This window comes from Hemitrygon akajei, chromosome 9 (genome assembly GCF_048418815.1).
Source record: "Hemitrygon akajei chromosome 9, sHemAka1.3, whole genome shotgun sequence".
NCBI lineage: Eukaryota > Metazoa > Chordata > Chondrichthyes > Myliobatiformes > Dasyatidae > Hemitrygon > Hemitrygon akajei.
In genome coordinates, this window is record NC_133132.1 from 23341189 (window position 1) to 23363344 (window position 22156).

Sequence of the window (22156 nt, forward strand, 5' to 3'; positions counted from 1 at the left end):
CTTCCAAGGACTTTGTCACTTTGCCTGCTTGTGTGAATCCCTGCTGACACAGCAGAGTGGGTGCCAGGTGCCTGCTGAGACAGGAGGGAGTGGCCAGTTTGATGGACATGGACAGTTGATGGATGGCTGGTACCCCGGCAGGGGAGATAAAAGGCAAGTCTGCTGAGACACGGGCAGACACGCCACTGGACACTGAAAGAGTGTTGTGCACCCACAGGAAGGTGGGGGCTTGGAGGATCGATTCGGAGGAATCGGTCAGAGGCTCACAGTGTGTGAAGGCAGGCCGGTGGGGGCTTGTGTGTGTGTCCACCCACACCTGGGTGACGAGCCCACCACTGAAGAATGGTCTGGCCTGGAACGGAGGGGTCATAATCGGTCACCACAATGGAACAAGACGACAACGGAAGGTTTGCCTGCTGTAGCTGCTCATCTCTCGCTCGCTCTCTCTCTCTCTCCGTCACAACAGCAACTACCTCACACTAAACTGAACTCTGCATTATCTTAAGACTATTCATTTACCCCAGACTACGATAGAGCTTGGTTTTGATTCTTATTCCTACACTTCTGTATTTATCATTGCTAACCTGTTTTATATGTATATTTGCATTTTTGATACTGTATTACTTAGTTTACTAATAAACACCTTTAGTTACAGTACCCCCAGACTCCAACATATCATTCCATTTCTGCTGGTTTGGTAACCCGGTCACGGGGTATGTGACAAATTGGGGGCTCATCTGGGATTCTGAACAGGGAGGTTGTCGGATTGATTGGGGTAAATTCCTTTATCTGATTCGGCATGTGGGGAATACAGGTAAACAGCAGAAATGAGATTGACAAGTTTTTAAGGGAACCAACTTCAGAGGCAGTAGGGGATGCCAGAAAGTTGGAATTGTTGAATATTGCGGAACAGTTGAAACTTGTGAGGCTGAAACCGGCAATGAGGAAGTCGGAGATACAGAGAGCCATAGTTGACCACTATGTATCTGAGGGGGTGTTTTCCGAAGAGGAGCGGGAGATGTTTCCCGAGAGTAAACCCTGTGGGGTTGAGCTTCAGCTTCAGATGGAGAGATTAAAGATAGAGGAGGAGAAAAGGAAAGGGACCATGAGTTCCGAGTATGGAAGCTGGAGGCTGAGGAAAGGGAGAAGGAAAGGCAGTTTGAGATGGATAGGTTACAAGTGTTGCAGGCAGGGGGACATGTGGTGGACCCAATCAGGGGGTTCAAGGTTGGTCAGGAGGCTAAGTTGGTACCCCCATTTGAGGAGATAGATGTCAATAGGTACTTCCTCCATCTTGAGAAAGTTGCTATGAATCAGGACTGGCCTAAGGAGAAGTGGGCTGTTCTGTTACAGAGTGTACTTAGGGGGAAGGCTCAGCAAGCCTATTCGGCATTGTCTATGGATGAGGCTAAAGATTATGATGAAATAAAACGGGCTATACTGAGGAGTTATGAGCTGGTTCCAGATGCATACCGGCAGAGGTTCCGGAATTTGAGAAAGTCGTATTTAGAGTTTGCCTGTGAAATGCACGTGTACTTTGAGCGTTGGTGCGCCTCAAAAGGGGCCAGTGAGGATCTGGACAAATTAAAACAGCTGATGCTGATTGAACAGTTTAAAAGTTGCATCCCTGGGGGTATGAGGACGTATTTGGACGAGAAGGAGGCAGAGACTCTGTCTGCGACTGCCAAGTTAGCAGTCGAGTATGCCTTAACTCACAAGATAAAATTTCCCCCAAATAAGAGCTACTAGAGGGGTAGTCGGGATGGTAGAGAAAGCCCACCGGCGAAGTCAGAGATTAAGCCGGGGAGTAGTGGAAAGGGTAAGGAGGAGGAAAAGCAGGCTGGCAGGAAGTTTCCCAGCTTTGCGTGTTATAATTGTGGAGAGGCTGGTCACATAGCATCTAAGTGCCTGGCTCTGAAGAAAGTGACAGGGAAAGGAAAGGCGCCAACCCCAACCGCCTGCATTAAGCCAACTGAAATGTCACTAAAGAAGGCGGTGGAGATGCCAAGCCGAGTCCAGGAGGGATGGGAGAAATTTCTTCTGAACCAGTTGGTATCTGTGAAGAAAGGGTCAACCCCAGTGCCAGTGAAAATCTGGAGAGACACTGGGGCTTTTCAGTCCCTAATCCTAAGCAGTGTGTTGGACTTTAGTGCTGAGACCAAGACTGGTGACGTGGTGATAGAAGGGGTTGGAAAAGGGACCGAGGTAGTGTTGCATAAAATATTTTTGAAGTGTGAGTTGGTATCCAGACCAGTCACGATCGGGGTGCGGTCTCACCTTCCGATACGTGATGTTGATGTCTTACTCGGGAATGATCTTGGTATCCGGACCAGTCACGATCGGGGTGCGGTCTGCACTCCCGATACGTGATGTGGACGTCTTACTCGGGAATGAACTTGGTATCCGGACCAGTCACGATCGGGGTGCGGTCTGCACTCCCGATACGTGATGTGGACGTCTTACTCGGGAATGATCTTGGTATCCGGACCAGTCACGATCGGGGTGCGGTCTGCACTCCGGATACGTGATGTGGACGTCTTACTCGGGAATGATCTTGGTATCCGGACCAGTCACGATCGGGGTGCGGTCTGCACTCCGGATACGTGATGTGGACGTCTTACTCGGGAATGATCTTGGTATCCGGACCAGTCACGATCGGGGTGCGGTCTACACTCCCGATACGTGATGTGGATGTCTTACTCGGGAATGATCTTGGTATCCAGACCAGTCACGATCGGGGTGCGGTCTGCACTCCGGATACGTGATGTGGATGTCTTACTCGGGAATGATCTTGGTATCCGGACCAGTCACGATCGGGGTGCGGTCTACACTCCCGATACGTGATGTGGATGTCTTACTCGGGAATGATCTTGGTATCCAGACCAGTCACGATCGGGGTGCGGTCTGCACTCCGGATACGTGATGTGGATGTCTTACTCGGGAGTGGTCTTGGTATCCAGACCAGTCACGATCGGGGTGCGGTCTCACCTTCCGATACGTGATGTGGATGTCTTACTCGGGAATGATCTAGGTATCCAGACCAGTCACGATCGGGGTGCGGTCTGCACTCCGGATACGTGATGTGGACGTCTTACTCGGGAATGATCTTGGTATCCGGACCAGTCACGATCGGGGTGCGGTCTGCACTCCGGATACGTGATGTGGACGTCTTACTCGGGAATGGTCTTGGTATCCGGACCAGTCACGATCGGGGTGCGGTCTACACTCCCGATACGTGATGTGGATGTGTTACTCGGGAATGGTCTTGGTATCCGGACCAGTCACGATCGGGGTGCGGTCTACACTCCCGATACGTGATGTGGATGTCTTACTCGGGAATGATCTTGGTATCCGGACCAGTCACGATCGGGGTGCGGTCTGCACTCCGGATACGTGATGTGGACGTCTTACTCGGGAATGGTCTTGGTATCCGGACCAGTCACGATCGGGGTGCGGTCTGCACTCCCGATACGTGATGTGGATGTCTTACTCGGGAATGATCTAGGTATCCAGACCAGTCACGATCGGGGTGCGGTCTGCACTCCGGATACGTGATGTGGACGTCTTACTCGGGAATGATCTTGGTATCCGGACCAGTCACGATCGGGGTGCGGTCTCACCTTCCGATACGTGATGTGGATGTCTTACTCGGGAATGGTCTTGGTATCCGGACCAGTCACGATCGGGGTGCGGTCTACACTCCCGATACGTGATGTGGATGTCTTACTCGGGAATGATCTTGGTATCCGGACCAGTCACGATCGGGGTGCGGTCTACACTCCCGATACGTGATGTGGATGTCTTACTCGGGAATGATCTAGGTATCCGGACCATTCACGATCGGGGTGCGGTCTACACTCCCGATACGTGATGTGGACGTCTTACTCGGGAATGATCTTGGTATCCGGACCAGTCACGATCGGGGTGCGGTCTCACCTTCCGATACGTGATGTGGATGTCTTACTCGGGAATGGTCTTGTTCCGGACCAGTCACGATCGGGGTGCGGTCTACACTCCCGATACGTGATGTGGATGTCTTACTCGGGAATGATCTAGGTATCCGGACCAGTCACGATCGGGGTGCGGTCTACACTCCCGATACGTGATGTGGATGTCTTACTCGGGAATGATCTAGGTATCCGGACCAGTCACGATCGGGGTGCGGTCTCACCTTCCGATACGTGATGTGGATGTCTTACTCGGGAATGGTCTTGTTCCGGACCAGTCACGATCGGGGTGCGGTCTACACTCCCGATACGTGATGTGGATGTCTTACTCGGGAATGATCTAGGTATCCGGACCAGTCACGATCGGGGTGCGGTCTACACTCCCGATACGTGATGTGGATGTCTTACTCGGGAATGATCTAGGTATCCGGACCAGTCACGATCGGGGTGCGGTCTACACTCCCGATACGTGATGTGGATGTCTTACTCGGGAATGATCTAGGTATCCGGACCAGTCACGATCGGGGTGCGGTCTCACCTTCCGATACGTGATGTGGATGTCTTACTCGGGAATGGTCTTGTTCCGGACCAGTCACGATCGGGGTGCGGTCTACACTCCCGATACGTGATGTGGATGTCTTACTCGGGAATGGTCTTGGTATCCGGACCAGTCACGATCGGGGTGCGGTCTACACTCCCGATACGTGATGTGGATGTCTTACTCGGGAATGATCTAGGTATCCGGACCAGTCACGATCGGGGTGCGGTCTACACTCCCGATACGTGATGTGGATGTCTTACTCGGGAATGATCTTGCAGGTGGGGGGGGATGTGTACTCAGCAGTGAAGCTGACGAGCAGGCTTGTAAGTGCTGAGGACACGCCCATAGATTCTAAGGTTTATCCCGCATGCGCAGTAACCTGCAGCATGTCGAGAAAGGCGGCTGAGACAGGCACAAATTTAACTAAGTCTGGCATTGATTTAGCTGAGACGTTTTTCCCAGCCTTGCACCAGGAGGGGTTAAAGGATGAGAAGAAAGAGGATAGTGGAGCTAAGGAAAGTAAGGGAGAGGAGGTGTATTTACCATTAGCAAGGAAGGAACTTATAAAGGAACAGAGACGTGATGAGCTTGTGGCATTGAAGGAGACAGCTCTCTCTGAAGCGGGAATTAAGAAGGAACCAGTGGGCTACTATATGAAGGAGGGAGTATTAATGAGAAAGTGGAGGCCGACCACCGTGCTGGCAGATGAGGACTGGGCAGTGGTACACCAGGTGGTGGTTCCGAAGGTTTATAGGGACGAAATTTTGAACTTGGCCCTTAAGATACCCCTAGGTGACATTTTGGAGTAAGGAAAATGGTAGTTCAGAGTTATGAGAGAATTTTACTGGCCTAATATGAGGAAGAGATTTATGGAGGCACAGAGCCAAGATGAGAAACAGATGTGGCAGCTAGAAGGTCCAGGGTTGGACACTGGTGATTTATATAGCTTGAAAGAGCTGGTTGTAGTTGAGTATTTAAGTGTGTTCCCAATGATGTAAGGGCATCCCGAGAGGAAAAGGATGCTGCTACCTTGGGGGAGTCTGCTGGGTTAGCAGACGAGGTTGTTTTAACCCGCAAGGTTGAGTTTGCTCCAGATGGGAGTTGCCCAGAGAGTACCTGGGAAGATCAGGGGAACTTGGAATTTGAGACTGGGACTGGTATTGAAAGCCTAGAAGAGGCAGCTGTCCCGTTTGCCTGTGTTCAGGTTGTTGAAGTACCTGTGGATTCACAGGGTACTGAGCCTTGTGTTGAAGCTCAGGAAAGGTCTGAGGTGTCTGACTTGGTTAAAAAGGAATGCAATCCTTTTGGGTCAGATGGACTTGGTTCAGTGAGTAAGGAACCCTGGCACCAGTGGAAAGTGAGGATTCTCAGTCACTTGTGTTAGGTGGTGTTCTAAAAGTTAGTGATGAGATGAAAGCTGGTGATGTGAATATTATTGAAGATAAAGGAAAAAGTAGTTCCTGAACTTTTGAATAAGGGAAATTTAAAGTCTGTATTGGTTTTAGAAGCATTGACCATGCTGAAGGGACAGTGGGTTGGTAACAAGGTGCCTGCTAGTCTGTTACAGTTTGTTTTGGAATTTAAAGGTAAATAACGTGGTGATGTTGTTCAAGTTTGTGATTTGGAGAGGCAAAACTTGAAGTGTTGTTTTGACCAAGAGGGATCACCTGCTGGTGTTATAAGAAGTAATAGACTTAAAGATCTTGAAGATAAAATTAATGACTTGCTTAAAATTAATGAGTTGTTTGGAAGTTCGGCAAATGGGCTTAGTCTGGAAAACATTAGTGATAAGCTACCCCCTGTGCAGGGAGTCTGTGAAGGCCTATTCCAAGCTGGTGAGCACTCTGATCACGTGAGGGTTAAGTGTTCTGTGTCGAAGTGGAAAAGAGATAATGGTTGATAAAACACCACTTTGAATAACAAGATTTGGTTCTGCAGGAATTTGATTTTATTTTGTAACAAAGCATGTGAATAATAAAGACAATGTCATGGTAGATTGACTGAATGTTAAGTTTAAAAGTGAAATATAGATTAGTATTTGTATACGCTTCTGTAATGTGTTACATGGTAATCACACATGTATTAGTTTAACCTCTGTAATATACACCTACATTTAAAAAAAACTATTACAGTGTAGAAAAAGAATTAGTCATTTATTCTGGCGTTACAACATTTTGAGGTTTACATTTGTCCAGCATGGAAACCATTGATAGTTTATACTGATCACAACCCATTGGTATTTTTGACTAACATGAAGGATAAGAATAGACCATTACTAAGTTGGAGTCTGATGTTACAAGAATTTGACATACAAAGGGAACTGCCAATGTAATTGCTGATTGTTTATCTAGGTGTTAGATTGGAAATTATATCTGTGTTACTCTGTTGGCTAATGACTGCATCTGTATTATATTAGACTCTGTACTATTGAATTCCCCCCCCCCGGTAAAAATTGTTTTAAGGGTGGGGGCATTATGTGTGATGAGAAAACAGAGTTGACCCCCCCGTGAAGTATGCTGCTAACGGGAGAGACAGAGAGAGATAAAGAGGGGGAGAGTCGCCATGCTACACATGCTGATAATGAGAGACACACAAGGATTTAAAAATTATGTCTTCTTCGCTGATTGTTGACTTTACTTCCAAGGACTTTGTCACTTTGCCTGCTTGTGTGAATCCCTGCTGACACAGCAGAGTGGGTACCAGGTGCCTGCTGAGACAGGAGGGAGTGGCCAGTTTGATGGACATGGACAGTTGATGGATGGCTGGTACCCCGGCAGGGGAGATAAAAGGCAAGTCTGCTGAGACACGGGCAGACACGCCACTGGACACTGAAAGAGTGTTGTGCACCCACAGGAAGGTGGGGGCTTGGAGGATCGATTCGGAGAAATCGGTCAGAGGCTCACAGTGTGTGAAGGCAGGCCGGTGGGGGCTTGTGTGTGTGTCCACCCTCGCCTGGGTGACGAGCCCACCACTAAAGAATGGTCTGGCCTGGAACGGAGGGGTCATAATCGGTCACCACAATGGAACAAGACGACAACGGAAGGTTTGCCTGCTGTAGCTGCTCACCTCTCGCTCGCTCTCTCTCTCCGTCACAACAGCAACTACCTCACACTAAACTGAACTCTGCATTATCTTAAGACTATTTATTTACCCCTAGACTACGATAGAGCTTGGTTTTGATTCTTATTCCTACACTTCTGTATTTATCACTGCTAACCTGTTTTATATGTATATTTGCATTTTTGATACTGTCTTACTTAGTTTACTAATAAACACCTTTAGTTACAGTACCCCCAGACTCCAACATATCATTCCATTTCTGCTGGTCTGGTAACCTGGTCACGGGGTACGTGACACCTTATAGCAACAGAGGATGAGAGGTGACCTGATAGAGGTGTATATGATGATGAGAGGCATTGATTGTGTGGATAGTCAGAGGCTTTTTCCCAGGGCTGAAATGGTTGCCATAAGAAGACACAAATTTAAGGTGCTGGGGAGTAGTTACAGAGGAGATGTCAGGGGTGTTTTTTTAATCAGAGAGTGTGTGCGTAGAACAGGCTGTCAGCAACGGTGGTGGAGGCGGATGCGATAGGGTCTTTTAGAGACTTTTGGGTAGGTACATGGAGCTTAGGAAAATAGAGGGCTATAGGTAAGCCTAGTAATTTCTAGGAACATGTTCGACACAACTTTGTGGGCTGAAGGGCCTGTATTGTGCTGTAGGTTTTCTATGTTTCTATCAAGCATGATAGCATTCGCCAAACTGCAGATAACAGCCCAGCTGATTACAGTTTTCCTTCTTCCTCTCCCTTCTTCCTTAAATAGTGGGATAATGTTAGCTATCTTCCGATCTATGGTAACTGTTCTTGACCCAATGAATTTTGGAAGACGACAGCCAGCTTATCCATCCACAGCCCCCTCTTCCCCTCTTTCATAACCAGGCAAGCAGGTCCTTGAAATTTGCCAGTTTTCAGTCCCATTAAGTTATCCAACACCACTCATGAACTAATGCTAATTTCCCTCTGTTCCCTATTCTCCCTGGACCTGTTGTTCTCCAATACTTCCAGGAGGTTTGTTGTGTCATCTTCTGTGAAGACGAACAGAAAAATATTTATTTAATTTTCATAATCTTCAAAATAACTTTTCAGTGTGGAAAGGACCGTCGTTAACTTTGATAATCTTCAAAATAGAGATGTTACTGTCTATTTTTACTGTCTATAATTCATGTTTTTTTCTATTATTACGCATTGCATTGCACAGCTGCTGCAAAGGCAACGAGTTTCACGACAAATGCCGGTGATATTAAACGTGATTCTGACAAGTCCATTGAGGACATCTTCAAAAGGTGGTGCCTCAGAATTGCACACCCCTACCATTAGAGAACTTCTTCCTCTGTGGAACATATCTACCCTGCACCTTGTGAACTATTCCCAGAAACTTCAGCCTTCTCTGCTCTGCCTTCATTCCCATGATATCTGGAACTCATTGTAAGAAGGGCTGATGGAGTCAGACATAACTATTCCTGCAGATGCATTTTTTCAGGCGCTTAAAAAAGCAAGGCATAGATGGATATGGTTCGAATCCTGGTAAATGGGATCAGTGTAAATGGACCAGCATGGACATGGTGTGCTGATGGCCAAGAGATTTCAAAAAATGATCATTGTTGCTTTGAAAAGAATCAAATAAAATATAAAAAACAGTAAATACTTAGACTGAATCATGCCAAATTTAGTAATCTATTTGCTATGTTGATAAACTGTTTGGCTTACAGCTGAACTTTGTTTTAAGAGAGTGGATACTTAATATGAAAGAGAAGTTACACAGCGCAAAGTGATACATTTAAAGACTGCAATAAAGTATGTATGGCATCCATTAGTCTCGCAAGACCATGGATCTGCGCCTGGAAAGTCTTCTCCAGGGCGCAGGCCTGGGCAGGGTTGTATGGAAGACCGGCTCTTGCCCATGCAGCAAGTCTCCCTCTCCACACCACCAATGTTGTCCAAGGGAAGGGCAAGGGCCGATACAGCTTGGCACCAGTGTCGTCACAGGAGTTGCCAGAACGAGCCTTAGGGACTCCGGCTCCAAATTTGTCCTCAGGGTTTACTCCCGAAGCCTTTCCCATGAGTGCGTATGGCCACAAGGCAGCAGAGGTTTGAAATCAGAGTTTTCCCTCTCTTAGATGCACTGCCTTCCCAGGCTGACGAGCTCCATCTACCCGAAGCAATAAAGCAATTAATTATATTTCTCTCCATGTCAATTCCAGATAACAGATCAATAGTGCAGGCATTATACATTACAACCATCAGTCAATATTAATCACCACAGTCTGAGTGTCAGTGCTGCTGCTGGGCCTTTCCATTCCAGTTCAGGCCTTTATCTCCAGCCAAATCTCAGATGGAATCTTCAGAATCTATCTGTATCATCTCCACTGGAATAGCTGAGAGAAAACAGTCAGGATCAGATTGTGTTTATGATATAAACAAAGCAATCAATTAGAACCCGTAATGTTGGAGAGAATTAGATAAATGTTGGAAAATCTGCCATTAGTGGTTTAGTAGAGAAAGAACATTTACTGGAATGCGTTCCTTGTTCAACATTAAATAGGTACAGTCGGCCCTCCTTATCCATGGGGGATTGGTTCCAGACCCCTCGTGGATACCGAAAAATGCAGATGTTCAAGTCTTTAACCTCAGTACGGGTGGACTTTAGGACCCAGGGAGCTCCGGACCTTATTTAACCTGGCTCAGTGCAGTGGACTTTAGGACCCAGGGGAGCTCCAGACCTTATTTAACCTGTCTCAGTGCGGGTGGACTTTAGGACCCGGCGGAGCTCAGGATCTGCTACCCACGGCTGCGCTGAATCTGCAGTGTTTCTGTTCCATTGACGGAAAACGATTATGATTAAAAATAAAGTGGAAATAATAAAGTGATCGAAAAGAGGTGAAACGTCATCGGTCATTGGAAAAGCGTTAGGCTACAGTCAGTCAACGATTGGAATAATTCTAAAGGATAAAGTGAGAATAATGGAGCATGTGAAAGGCCCTGCCCCGATGAAATCTACAATTATTACTAAGCAACGCAGGGGTTTAATTATTGAAATAAATATGTTTAAGTGTTTTATATGCATAGAAAGGTAAAATATATACTATATATGAAGACAAACATTTGACTAACGCCGAATAATACCAGACATACCTGTTTCGACTTACATACAAATCTGACTTAAGGGCTGCCTGTACTTTAAATCATCTCTAGATTACTTATAGTACCTAATACTATGTAAATAGTTGTTATACTGTATTGTTTAGGGAATAATGACAAGAAAAAAAAAGTCTGTACATGCTCAATCAACAAGTGCTGGAGAGAGAACTTCCCGGTTTTCCTGATCCACGGTTGGCTGAATCCGCACATGCGGAACCCGCGTATAAGGGACTGTGGATCCCTTCAGGCCAGCCAGTCACTGTCTGAGGCAATACTTGCTCAGTAACTGCAGCAGATTCCTTGTATTCAGAGCTCAAAGTGCTCATTAGCTTCATGGATCAATTTAGCTCACTGACAGAGATACAAGAAAGACCCACTAATTCTGTAAATCTGGAGGGACTCAGCAGACCAGGCAGCATCAATGGAGGGAAATTAACAGTCAATGTTTTGTGTTAAGATCCTTCACCAGGTCTGGAAAGAAAGAGGGGAGGTAGCCAGTATAAAAGGTTGGGAGGGGTAGTGAATGGACAGAGAGCTGGCAGGTGACAGACGAATCAAAGTGAGAGGGGCAAGAAAGACAGGTGGAGGGAGTGGGATTGATACAAGAAGCTGGGAGGAGATAGGTGGAGGTGACAAAGGGTTGAAGAAGGTGGAATCTGATAGGAGAGGACAGTGGACCATGGAATAAAGGGGTGAAGAAGGGACTAGAGGGAGGGTGACAAGCATATCAAGAGGGAGGTGGGGAGGAAAGAGAAGGGGAATTGCAGCCAGTGAGATAAGAGAAAACAAGGGGGATTGGGTACTGGAGTTAGCGAAATCAATGTCCATGCCATCAGGCAGAATATGAAGTGCTGTTCCTCCCTCTGACCTCCATGTGCCAAGTCGGGGAGTCTGTGAACAGACGTGTCAGTGAAGAAATGGAAGATGGAATTACAATAGCTGGCTACCGGGAGATTCTGACTATTATCGATGGAGTAAAGGTGCTTGACAAAGTGATGTCCTGATCTGTGTTGGGTCCCACTGATTTAGAGGATTTCTGGCTCATGGATAGAACTGTATCTTAGATAAGTGGGGCACAGTCAGGAAAGGGAAGGGCAGGAGTCAGAGGTTAGAGAGCACCCCTGTGGCTATATTCCTTGACAATAAATACTTCAGCTTGAGTACTGTTGGGGGGGACGGCCTACCTGGGTGAAGCAACAGTGGCCACACCTCTGGCACAGAGACTGGCCCTATGGCTCAGAAGGGTAGGGAAAGGAAGAGGATGGCAGCAGTGATAGGGGACTCTATAGTTAGGAGGTCAGACAGGTGACTCTGTGGACACAGGAAAGCACAGATGGTAGTTTTCCTCCCAGGTGCCAGGGTCCGGGATGCTTCTGCTCATGTCCAAGATATCCTGAAGTGGATAGGTGAAAAGCCAAAGGTCGTGGCACATTTTGGTACCAACGACATAGGCAGGAAAAGGGAGGAGGTCCTAAAAACTGACTACAGAGAGTTAGGAAGGAAGTTGAGAAGCAGGATCACAAAGCTAGTGATCTCGGGATTACTGCCTGTGCCACGCAACAGTAAGTATAGGAATAGAGTGAGGTGGAGGATAAATGCATGGCTGAGGGATTGGAGCAGGGGGCAGGGATTCAGATTTCTGGATCATTGGGACCTCTTTTGGGGCAGGAGTGACCTGTACAAAAAGGACTGGTTACACTTGAATTCTAGTGGGGAAGTTTGCTAAGGCTACTGGGAAGAGTTTAAACTAGGATTGTTGAGGAGTGGAAATCAAACTGAAAAGACGGAGGAAGAGGCAGTTAGCTCAGAAATAGAGAAGGCCTGTAGACAGTGCAAGACAGAGCACAGGCAGGTGATAGAGAAGGGATGCGCTCAGACCAAATGCTTGAGATGTGCCTATTTTAATGCACGGGCTATTACCAACAAAGCAGATGAGCTTAAGCTGTGAATCAGTACTTGGAGCTATGATGTTGTGGCCATTACAGAGACTTGGATGGCTCAGGGACAGGAATGTTTACTTAGAGTGCCGGGTTTTAGATGTTTCAGAAAGGACAGGGAGGAAGGCAAAAGAGATGGGGGCGTGGTGCTGTTGATCAGTAATACTGTCACAGCTGTGGAAAAGGAGGAAGACATGGAGGGATTGTCTACGGAGTCTCTGTGGATGTAAGTTAGGTACAGGAAGGGGTCAATAACTCAAGAAAGGGTGTTTTTTATAGACTACCCAATAGTAACAGGGACATCGAGGAGCAGATAGGGAGACAGAAAGGAGTAATAATTAGAGTTGTCGCGGTGGGTGATTTTATTTTCCCAAATATTGATTGACATGTCCCTGGAGTGAGGGGTTTAGATGGGGTGGAGTTTATTAGGTGTGTTCAGGAAGGTTTCTTGACACAAGAAACAAGATTGCCTACAAGATTGGTTATCTTGACACAAGATAAGCCTACAAGAGGAGAGGCTGTACTTGATCTGGTATTGGGAAATGAACCTGGTCAGGTGTCAGATCTCTCAGTGGGAGAGAATTTTGGATACAGTGACCACAAGTCTATCTCCTTTACCATTGCATTAGAGAGGAATAGGAACAGACAAGTTAGGAAAAGGTTTAATTGGAGAAAGGGGAAATATGAGGCTATCAGGCAGGAACTTGGAAAAAGATGTTCTCAGGGAAATGTACAGAAGAAATGTGCCAAACATTCAGGGGATATTTGCGTGGAGTTCTACATGGGTGCATTCCAATGAGACAGAGGAAGGATGGTAGGGTTCAGGAACTGTTGTGTACAAAGGGTGTTGTAAATCTAGTCAAGAAAAGAAGAGCTTATGAAAGGTTCAAAAAGCTAGGTAATGATAGAGATCTTAAAAGATTATATGGGTAGCAGGAAGCTCAAGAAAGAAATTAGGAGAGCCAGAGGGGGCCATGAGAAGGCCTTGGCGAACAGGATTAAGGAAAACCCCAAGACATTCTACAAGTGTGTGAAGAGCAAGAGGATAAGATGTAAGAGATTAGGACTGATCAAGTGTGACAGTGGAAAAGTGCATGTGGAACCGGAGGAGATAGCAGAGGTACTTAGTGAGTACTTAGCTTCAGTATTCACTATGGAAAAAGACCTTTGCTATTGTAGTGATGACTTGCTGCAGGCTGAAAAGCTTGAGGATGTAGATATTAAGACAGAGGACGTGCTGGAGCTTTTGGAAAGCATCAAGTTGGTTAAGTCACCAGGACCAGACAAGATGTACCCCAGGCTACTGTGGGAGGCGAGGGACAAGAGTGCTGAGCCTGTGGCGATGATCTTTGCATCATCAATGGGGACAGGAGAGGTTCCAGAGGATTGAAGGGTTGCGGAAGTGGAGAAAGCCCAGGAAATTATAGACCAGTGAGTCTTACTTCAGTGGTTGGTAAGTTGATGGAGAAGATCCTGCGAGGCAGGATTTATGAACATTTGGAGAGGCATAATATGATTAGGAATAGTCAGCATGACTTTGTCAAATGCAGGTCATGCCTTACAAGCCTGATTGAATTTTTTGAGGTTGCGAGTAAACATGTTGATGAAGGTAGAGCAGTAGATGTAGTGTATTTGGATTTCAGCAAGGGATTTGATAAGAAACTCCATGCAAGGCTTATTGAGAAAGTAAGGAGGATGGGATCCAAGGGGACATTGCTTTATGGATCCAGAACTGGCTTGCTCACAGAAGGCAAAGAGTGGTTGTAGATGGGTCATATTCTGCATGAAGGTCAGTGACCAGTGGTTTGTCTTAGGGATCTGTTCTGGGACCCCTTCTCTGTGATTTTTACAAATGACCTAGGTGAGGAAGTGAAGAGATGGGTGTGTAAATTTGCTGATGACAGAAAGGTTGTGGTTGTTGTGGATAGTGTGGAAGGCTGGCAGTGGTTAAAGCCTGACATCCATAGGTTGCAAAACTGGGCTGAGAAGTGACAGATGGAGTTCAACCCAGGTAAGTGTGAGGTGGTTCACTTTGGTAGGTCAAACATGATGGCACAATATAGTACTAATGATAAGACTCTTGGCAGTGTGAAGAATCAGTGGGATCTAGGGGTCCGAGTCCATAGGACACTCAAAGCTGCTGCGCACATTGACTCTGTGGTTAAGAAGGCATATGGTGCATTGGTTTTCATCAACCTTGGGATTGAGTTTAAGAGCCCAGAGGTAATGTTGCATCAATATAGGACCCTGATCAAACCCCACTTGGAGTACTGTGCTCAGTTCTGGTTGCCTCACTATAGGATGTCGAAACCATAGAAAGGGTGCAGAGAAGATTTATAAGAATGTTGCCTGGATTGGGGAGCATGCCTTATGAGAATAGGTTGAGTGAACTTGGCCTTTTTTCCTTGGAGCGACAGAAGATGAGAGGTGACCTGATAGAGGCGTACAAGATGATGAGAGGAATTGATTGTGTCGATAGTCAGAGGCTTTTTCCCCAGGCTGAAATGGCTAACACGAAAGGGCACAGTTTTAAGGTGCTTGGAAGTAGGCACAGAGGAGATGTCAGGGTTAAGTTTTTTTTACACAGACAGTGGTGAGTGTGTGGAATGGGCTGCCAGTGACAGTGGTGGAGGTGGATACGACAGGGTCTTTTAAGAGACTCCTGGACAGGTACACGGAGCTTAGAAAAGTAGATGGCTATGGGTAACCCTAGGTCATTTCTAAAGAAAGAACATGTTTGGCACAGCTTTGTGGGCCGAAGGGCTGTATTGTGCTGTAGATTTTCTATGTTTCTAATTCACCATTTTTAGGTTTATGGGAGCTTATTGCCAGTTAAAAAACACATTATCATTCATTAAGTTCACAGTGCCCACTGACCACAGCAGGTAGAGAAATTATTGCACTTTTGAGAGATATGAAAATTCACCAAAAATAAACAAAATTGTGGGATGTTTGTAGAGAGTGTGGAATGGATTTGTGTTACAATGTCAGTGGCCACTGAGTATGTTTGTGATCTTCTGCTGCTGAGGCCCATCTTCAGCGTGTTGCATATTTAGAGATGCTCTTCTGCACACCAATGTTGTAATGAGTGGTTATTTGAGTCAACGTTGCCTTCCTGTCAACTTGAACCAGTCTGGCCATTCTCTTCTGACCTCTCTCATTAACAAGGCCTTTTCACAGACACATTGCTGCAACATAATCTGTAAAACTCTAGACACTGTTGTGACTGTTGTGCATGAAAATCCTAGGATATCATCAGATTCTGAGATATTCAAACCAACCTGTCTGGCACTCACAATCATTCCACGATCAAAAACTCTTAGATCACATTCCTTCCCCATTCTGCTGTTAGGCCCAAGTAAAAAGTGGACTTCTGGACCATGTCTGCATGCTCTTATGCATTGAGCTGCTGACGAATGATTGACTAATTAGATATTTGCATTAAGGAGCTGGTTTACCGCTGTACCTAATAAAGTGGCCACATGATGTAGCTGGAAGGAAAGTAAGTTTACCTGTAATGTCCTGAAACTTGTCTGTCTGTTCCTGTACGTTAAAGTCATCAACAGAAATTACATTCTCTATGCAGTGACTGGGGCTCTGTACGGTGCTACTGGGGCCAACAGTGGGAAGTGCCTCGATGTTGTTGTTTGACTCCTCCTTCAGGCACGGCTTTTTGAAGGCCTGTGCTTCCTCGGCCTCCATGTTGTTGCTTGACTCCTCCTTCAGGCACGGCTTTTTGAAGACCTGTGCTTCCTCAGACTCAAGACATTTCCTTTTGTTGAGATTGCACTTTGATGTCTCGCCCACTTCCTGGAGAAGCCAACGTTTAACAAGTTACCAAAAGAACTCAAACCCAGCTTGTCTTGGGTAGCAGCAAACTCCCCAGTGCCGGCCGGGCTCACAATCGGACCCAGCCTCAGCAGTGCCCTATAGTTCTGCCTGGAAGAATTCTTCTTAAGTCAAGTACAATTTAAATTCTAAATGACAATTGATTCACAATGGTGAGAACTCAATGGGTCCCTCAATATACCCACATCTCTCACCAAGATGCCCTCATCTGTCAGGGTTCTAATTTTTATAAACCCTAGGGTGCAGTTCATCTGGTCCGGGCACCCTCTCTCTTGTAACAGTAACTGCACTCACTTCTCTTACTTCACACACTACAAATTGTGAGCAGCAACACACACAAAATGCAGGTGGAACACAGCAGGCCAGGCAGCATCTATAGGGAGAAGCGCTGTTGATGTTTGTCCCTATAGATGCTGCCTGGCCTGCTGTATTCCACCAGCATTTTGTGTGTGTTGTTGTTTGAATTTCCAGCATCTGCAGATTTCCTCGTGTTTGCGCTTTAAATTGTGAGCAGTATTGGTCACCTAATTACAGGGAGGATATTAATAAGTTGAAAGAGTGCAGAGAAGGTTTACAAGGATGTTGCCGGGACTTGAGAAACTGAGTTACAGAGAAAGGTTGAATAGATTAGGACTTTATTCCCTGGAGCATAGAAGAATGAGGGGAGATTTGGTAGAGATATATAAAATTATGATGGGTATAGATAGAGTGAATGCAAGCAGGCTTTTTGCACTGAGGCTAGGGGAGAAAAAAAACCAGAGGACATGGGTTAAGGGTGAAGGGAGAAAAGATTAAAGGGAACATGGGGGTGGGGGGGCTTCTTCACACAGAGAGTGGTGGGAGTATGGAATGAGCTGCCAGATGAAGTGGTAAATGCGGGCTCACTTTTAACATTTAAGAAAAACTTGGACAGGTACATGGATGAGAGGTGTATGGAGGGATATGGGCCAGGTTCAGGTCAGTGGGACCAGGCAGAAAAATGGTTTGGCACAGCCAAAAAAGGCCAAAAGGGCCTGTTACTGTGCTGTAATGTTCTATGGTTCCAAATTATGCGCAGTTCTGTTCATCTAACTACAGAAAAACTACCAATAAGATTGAAAGAGTACAAAGAAAATTTACAAGGATGTTGCTCGAATTTGGGGATGAGTAATAGGGAACAGTTAAGTAAGTTTGGACTTCATTCCCTCAAGTGTAGAAGAATGATGAAGGTATACAAAATGATGAGGGGTATGGATAGGTTAAATGCAGGCAGGCTTCTTCCACTGAGACTAGAACTAGAGGCCATGGGTTAAGGGTGAAGGGTGAAATATTTAAGGGGGAACTTCTTCACTTCAGGGAGTCTGTAATGAGACTAACGGAGATGGGAGTAGACTCTCACATGGTGGATTGGATAGTGGACTACTTGACAGATAGACCTCAGTATGTGCGGTTGGGAGACTGTAGGTCTGACACGGTGGTCAGCAGCACAGGGGCGCCGCAGGGAACCGTACTCTCTCCGGTCCTGTTCACCCTGTACACATCAGACTTCCAATATAACTCGGAGTCCTGCCATGTGCAGAAGTTCGCTGATGACACGGCCATAGTGGGGTGTGTCAGGAATGGACAGGAGGAGGAGTATAGGAAACTGATACAGGACTTTGTGATATGGTGCAACTCAAACTACCTGCGTCTCAATATCACCAAGACCAAGGAGATGGTGGTGGACTTTAGGAGATCTAGGCCTCATATGGAGCCAGTGATCATTAATGGAGAATGTGTGGAGCAGGTTAAGACCTACAAGTATCTGGGAGTACAGTTAGACGAGAAGCTAGACTGGACTGCCAACACAGATGCCTTGTGCAGGAAGGCACAGAGTCGACTGTACTTCCTAAGAAGGTTGGCGTCATTCAATGTCTGTAGTGAGATGCTGAAGATGTTCTATAGGTCAGTTGTGGAGAGCGCCCTCTTCTTTGTGGTGGCGTGTTGGGGAGGAAGCATTAAGAAGAGGGACGCCTCACGTCTTAATAAGCTGGTAAGGAAGGCGGGCTCTGTCGTGGGCAAAGTACTGGAGAGTTTAACATCGGTAGCTGAGCGAAGGGCGCTGAGTAGTCTACGGTCAATTATGGATAACTCTAAACATCCTCTACATAGCACCATCCAGAGACAGAGAAGCAGTTTCAGTGACAGGTTACTGTCGATGCAATGCTCCTCAGACAGGATGAAGAGGTCAATACTCCCCAATGCCATTAGGCTTTACAATTCTACCGCCAGGACTTAAGAACTTTTTAAAAGCTATTATTAATGCTTTTTGAGATAGTGATTTAGATGCATATCATATTTTTTACTGAGTTAAGTATTGTATGTAATTAGTTTTGCTACAACAAGTGTATGGGACATTGGAAAAAAAGTTGAATTTCCCCATGGGGATGAATAAAGTATCTATCTATCTATCTATCTATCTATCTACACAATCGGATACAATTGGGTCTTTGAAGAGACTCATGGACAGGTACATGGAGCTCAGAAACACAGAGAGCCATGGGTAACCCTAGGTAATTTCTAAATTAAGTACATGTTCGGCACAGCTTTGTGGGCCGAAGGGCCTGTATTGTGCTGTAGGGTTTCCATGTTTCTACAATAGATACATCATAAGTCCCAGTATAATACAGGAAGCAACAACCACGTAGAAAAGCAAGCATGTTATTACTCCTGTTCCCTTCACAGACAGGAATGAGGTAGGAAACATTCACTTTGTGACCAGCTGCAACCCACTCCAGGCAAGCAGTGACAAGCACCTCCCAGTTTGTGGCAGCGATCGAAGAGCCACTTGACTCTTGGTGAGAAACAGGAACGGCAGGGCAAGGTGGGGTAAAGCAGAAAGCAGTGGGATAATGGATGGAGTTAATGCCAGTTTGATCTTGGAGCTACTCCTGCACTGATCCTCACCAGTCATAGTGGCTTGTGACTGAGCTGGACGTCACATTTTGTCCAATTACTACCTCAATGTTGTCATAGCATTCTGAGCTTGGTGTTGAGCCCACTTTAAATCCTTGAATGAGATTAGTTATGCAAATTCACCTTATCACATGGAGCAGCAACATCACATCCCAATGACTTGAAATTCTGCCCCGAAGTGGACTCAGGCATCACTGAAAAATAATAAACTTGATCAATAAATTACGTATGTATCTAGTCCTAGCACGTAAAAGTATATCACGCTGTAAGGTTTCACTGCTGAGGCTAATGTAATGGCTAATATGTAATGTTCCACTGCTAACGTAATGGTTTCTCTGTAGCAGCAATGTTTGGGTTATGACCAGAGGTAACGGGACACGTTAGCCAATGAGGGGATGTTGTGTGTCTGGGAGCCGGGTTTTTTGCGGTCAATGGAGAGGACGCGAATGGAGAGAGTTGGAAGACCACCGGATGGAGTGGACTGAGAAGCAAAGGTCCGAGGGCCGGCTACGCTTGGAGGTCGACGGGAACAAACGAACGAACAGTGAGCTCCAACATTGTGCAATAGTCTGTTTCACAAGAATGGGCTCTTTTCTTTTTTTTGTTTCTTTACTAACCATATTGTCAAATTAAGAATTATAAAGCTCAATCATTTAATTGCATATTGTGTACTGTTTGATATTTTGCAGTGCAGGTTTATAACCGGGCAACACGTCACACAGCATCCACACAAACAGGATTTCTCAGTTTGGCGGGGTCAGAGGCTGTTTTCCCCTAGACAACCACGGGCTGGACGAACCTGAGGACCTGAGGGTCACAAAGGGAAAGGATTAACTTCTGTTTATATCTACCATTCATTGAAAACAGTTCCTGGAGTGCCCATAGGACCAAACTAACAAAGGTCATGGGGAACAGAGAGAGAGCAATAGATCATCTACTGGAAAAACTCAGTGGGCCGAACAGCATCTATGGGAGGGAAGGAACTGTTGATGTTTTGGGTTGTAACACTGCATCAGGACTGAGACTGAGTGGGAAGATGGCCTCATATTCCACCTGCATGGTCTATAACCCAATGGCATGAACAATGATTTTTTCAATTTTTGGTAATCTGCCCCTTTAGTCAATCATTTAACCTCTTTCTCTACCTCCACACTTCTTTCTTTCTAATCCTCCACTAGCCCACCCTCTTTTGACCACGTTCCCTCAGCTAGCCCAGCATCAGCCATCTTCATCCCTCTCTTGGTTCCATTACATACACACATTCATTGTGCACACAGTTCCCCAAAGGAGTTCTTGGTGCATCTGCCACGCTGGGAGTTGCTTCCAGTGGAACAACGTACCACAGAATGGGGAAAATGCCCGTGCCATCACATCAGATATACACAGATACTGACACAGGAAACTGCAGCTGTTACAATCTGGGGGGGGGTGCCAGCTCCAGCTGTAGGATCCCACAGCACATCTCGATAAATGATAGTCAGGAAACACTGCTGGAGCACATGGACTGTGACCCAGTGACATCCCTACAAAGCACAGACAGGCACTGGTGTTGATGGGACAAAGGACACATTTTGGGACTGGACACGGTCGGGGATCAGGTCACATTCTGGGAGCCCATCCACCAGACACCAGTAGCACGTCTTTGAAATATCCTTCCCTGATCAGAGGAGGAACTTGGGGTCTCATCAAAGTCCTCGTCACTGTCCGTTGATAATTTAGGTAGGGCGACCGTCACTCTAAACGTGAAAGGCAACAGGAATTCCTGACGATTACTTACTTCTCGTAATGATCAAACTGCCTAGCATTTTCTTCGGAAAGACGCAGCACTCCTTGAAGTCAATGATGCTGTTTTCCACCTGCACATCCATTGGCTTTTCCGCCTGCAGCTGGTTCAGAGCCAACTTGATCATCCCCTGCAGCCTCAGGAGTTCCTCATCTGTGGCATAGCGTAGCAGCTGGGACACCATGTCTCTGCTCACCGCCATTCTCTTCAGCACATTCTGCGTGCTGGTCAGACCCTCCTGGAACTTCTGCGTTTTGGAGAAGTGAAGCTCCTCCAGCTCACTGAGCAACCTCCGCTCCTCCTCCTTCACCTTCTCCAGGGCAGCAGCAACCCGGGCTTTGATCATATCCTCCAGCTTGTACCTGTCCTTGTTCAGCTTGTCCACCAGCTGTTCCAGTTGAGTCTGGAATTTCTCAAAATTCTCCTGGCTCCTCTCTATGTCAGTCACAGTGTCACGCAGTTCATTCTTCTGCAAGGTGATCTGCTTTCGCACAGTTATGCAGTTGTGGTCCTTGTGCTCCAGGAGCACGCACAGGACACAGAGCCACGTGGAGCAGGTCCTGCAGAACAGACTGCACACAGAGACTCGTTACATTTGCCATCAGACCAAAGCAGAAAACCCACATTATTTTCTAACACTTCATGAAGAGTCCTCTGATGGAAGTTGGGTTAGAATCCTAAAGTAGTAGAGCATGGAAACAACCACTTCTCTCCAACTCTTCCATGCTGACAGCTAGTCCCACTTAGCAGCGGCTGGCCCTTCCCATCTATGTAACGTGCTGTTATTGCACCTGCCTCAACCACTTCCTCTGGCAGCTCATTCCATATACTCACCACCCTGTGTGTGAAGAAGTTGCTTCTTAGGCCCCTTTGAAACTTTCACCTCTAGATGTTAGTACCCTTTCACTAGGAAAAAGACTATTTACCCAATCTATGCCCTTAATGATTTGATTTACAACTCTGTAAAA

General features: G+C 46.3%; 1 protein-coding gene across 2 annotated transcripts in view; it reads right to left on the minus strand.

Moving 5' to 3' along the window:
* Positions 1 to 6413: 6413 nt before the first annotated feature.
* Positions 6414 to 22156, minus strand: part of LOC140732917 (protein PML-like) — a 30370-nt gene continuing 14627 nt past the window's right edge. Inside the window, exons 4-8 of one of the 2 annotated variants that reach the window (XR_012100186.1) lie at positions 21183 to 21760; positions 19529 to 19599; positions 16135 to 16432; positions 9806 to 9922; positions 6414 to 9696 (exon numbers count right to left, since the gene is read on the minus strand). Coding sequence is in view for 1 of the 2 variants with exons in the window: in XM_073055616.1 (XP_072911717.1) it covers positions 9876 to 9922; positions 16135 to 16432; positions 19529 to 19599; positions 21183 to 21760 (994 nt within the window). In the remaining variant the exon portion in view is untranslated. Of the gene's footprint in view, positions 9923 to 16134; positions 16433 to 19528; positions 19600 to 21182; positions 21761 to 22156 lie in introns of both variants that reach the window. The other variant, XM_073055616.1, reaches the window with a different exon arrangement.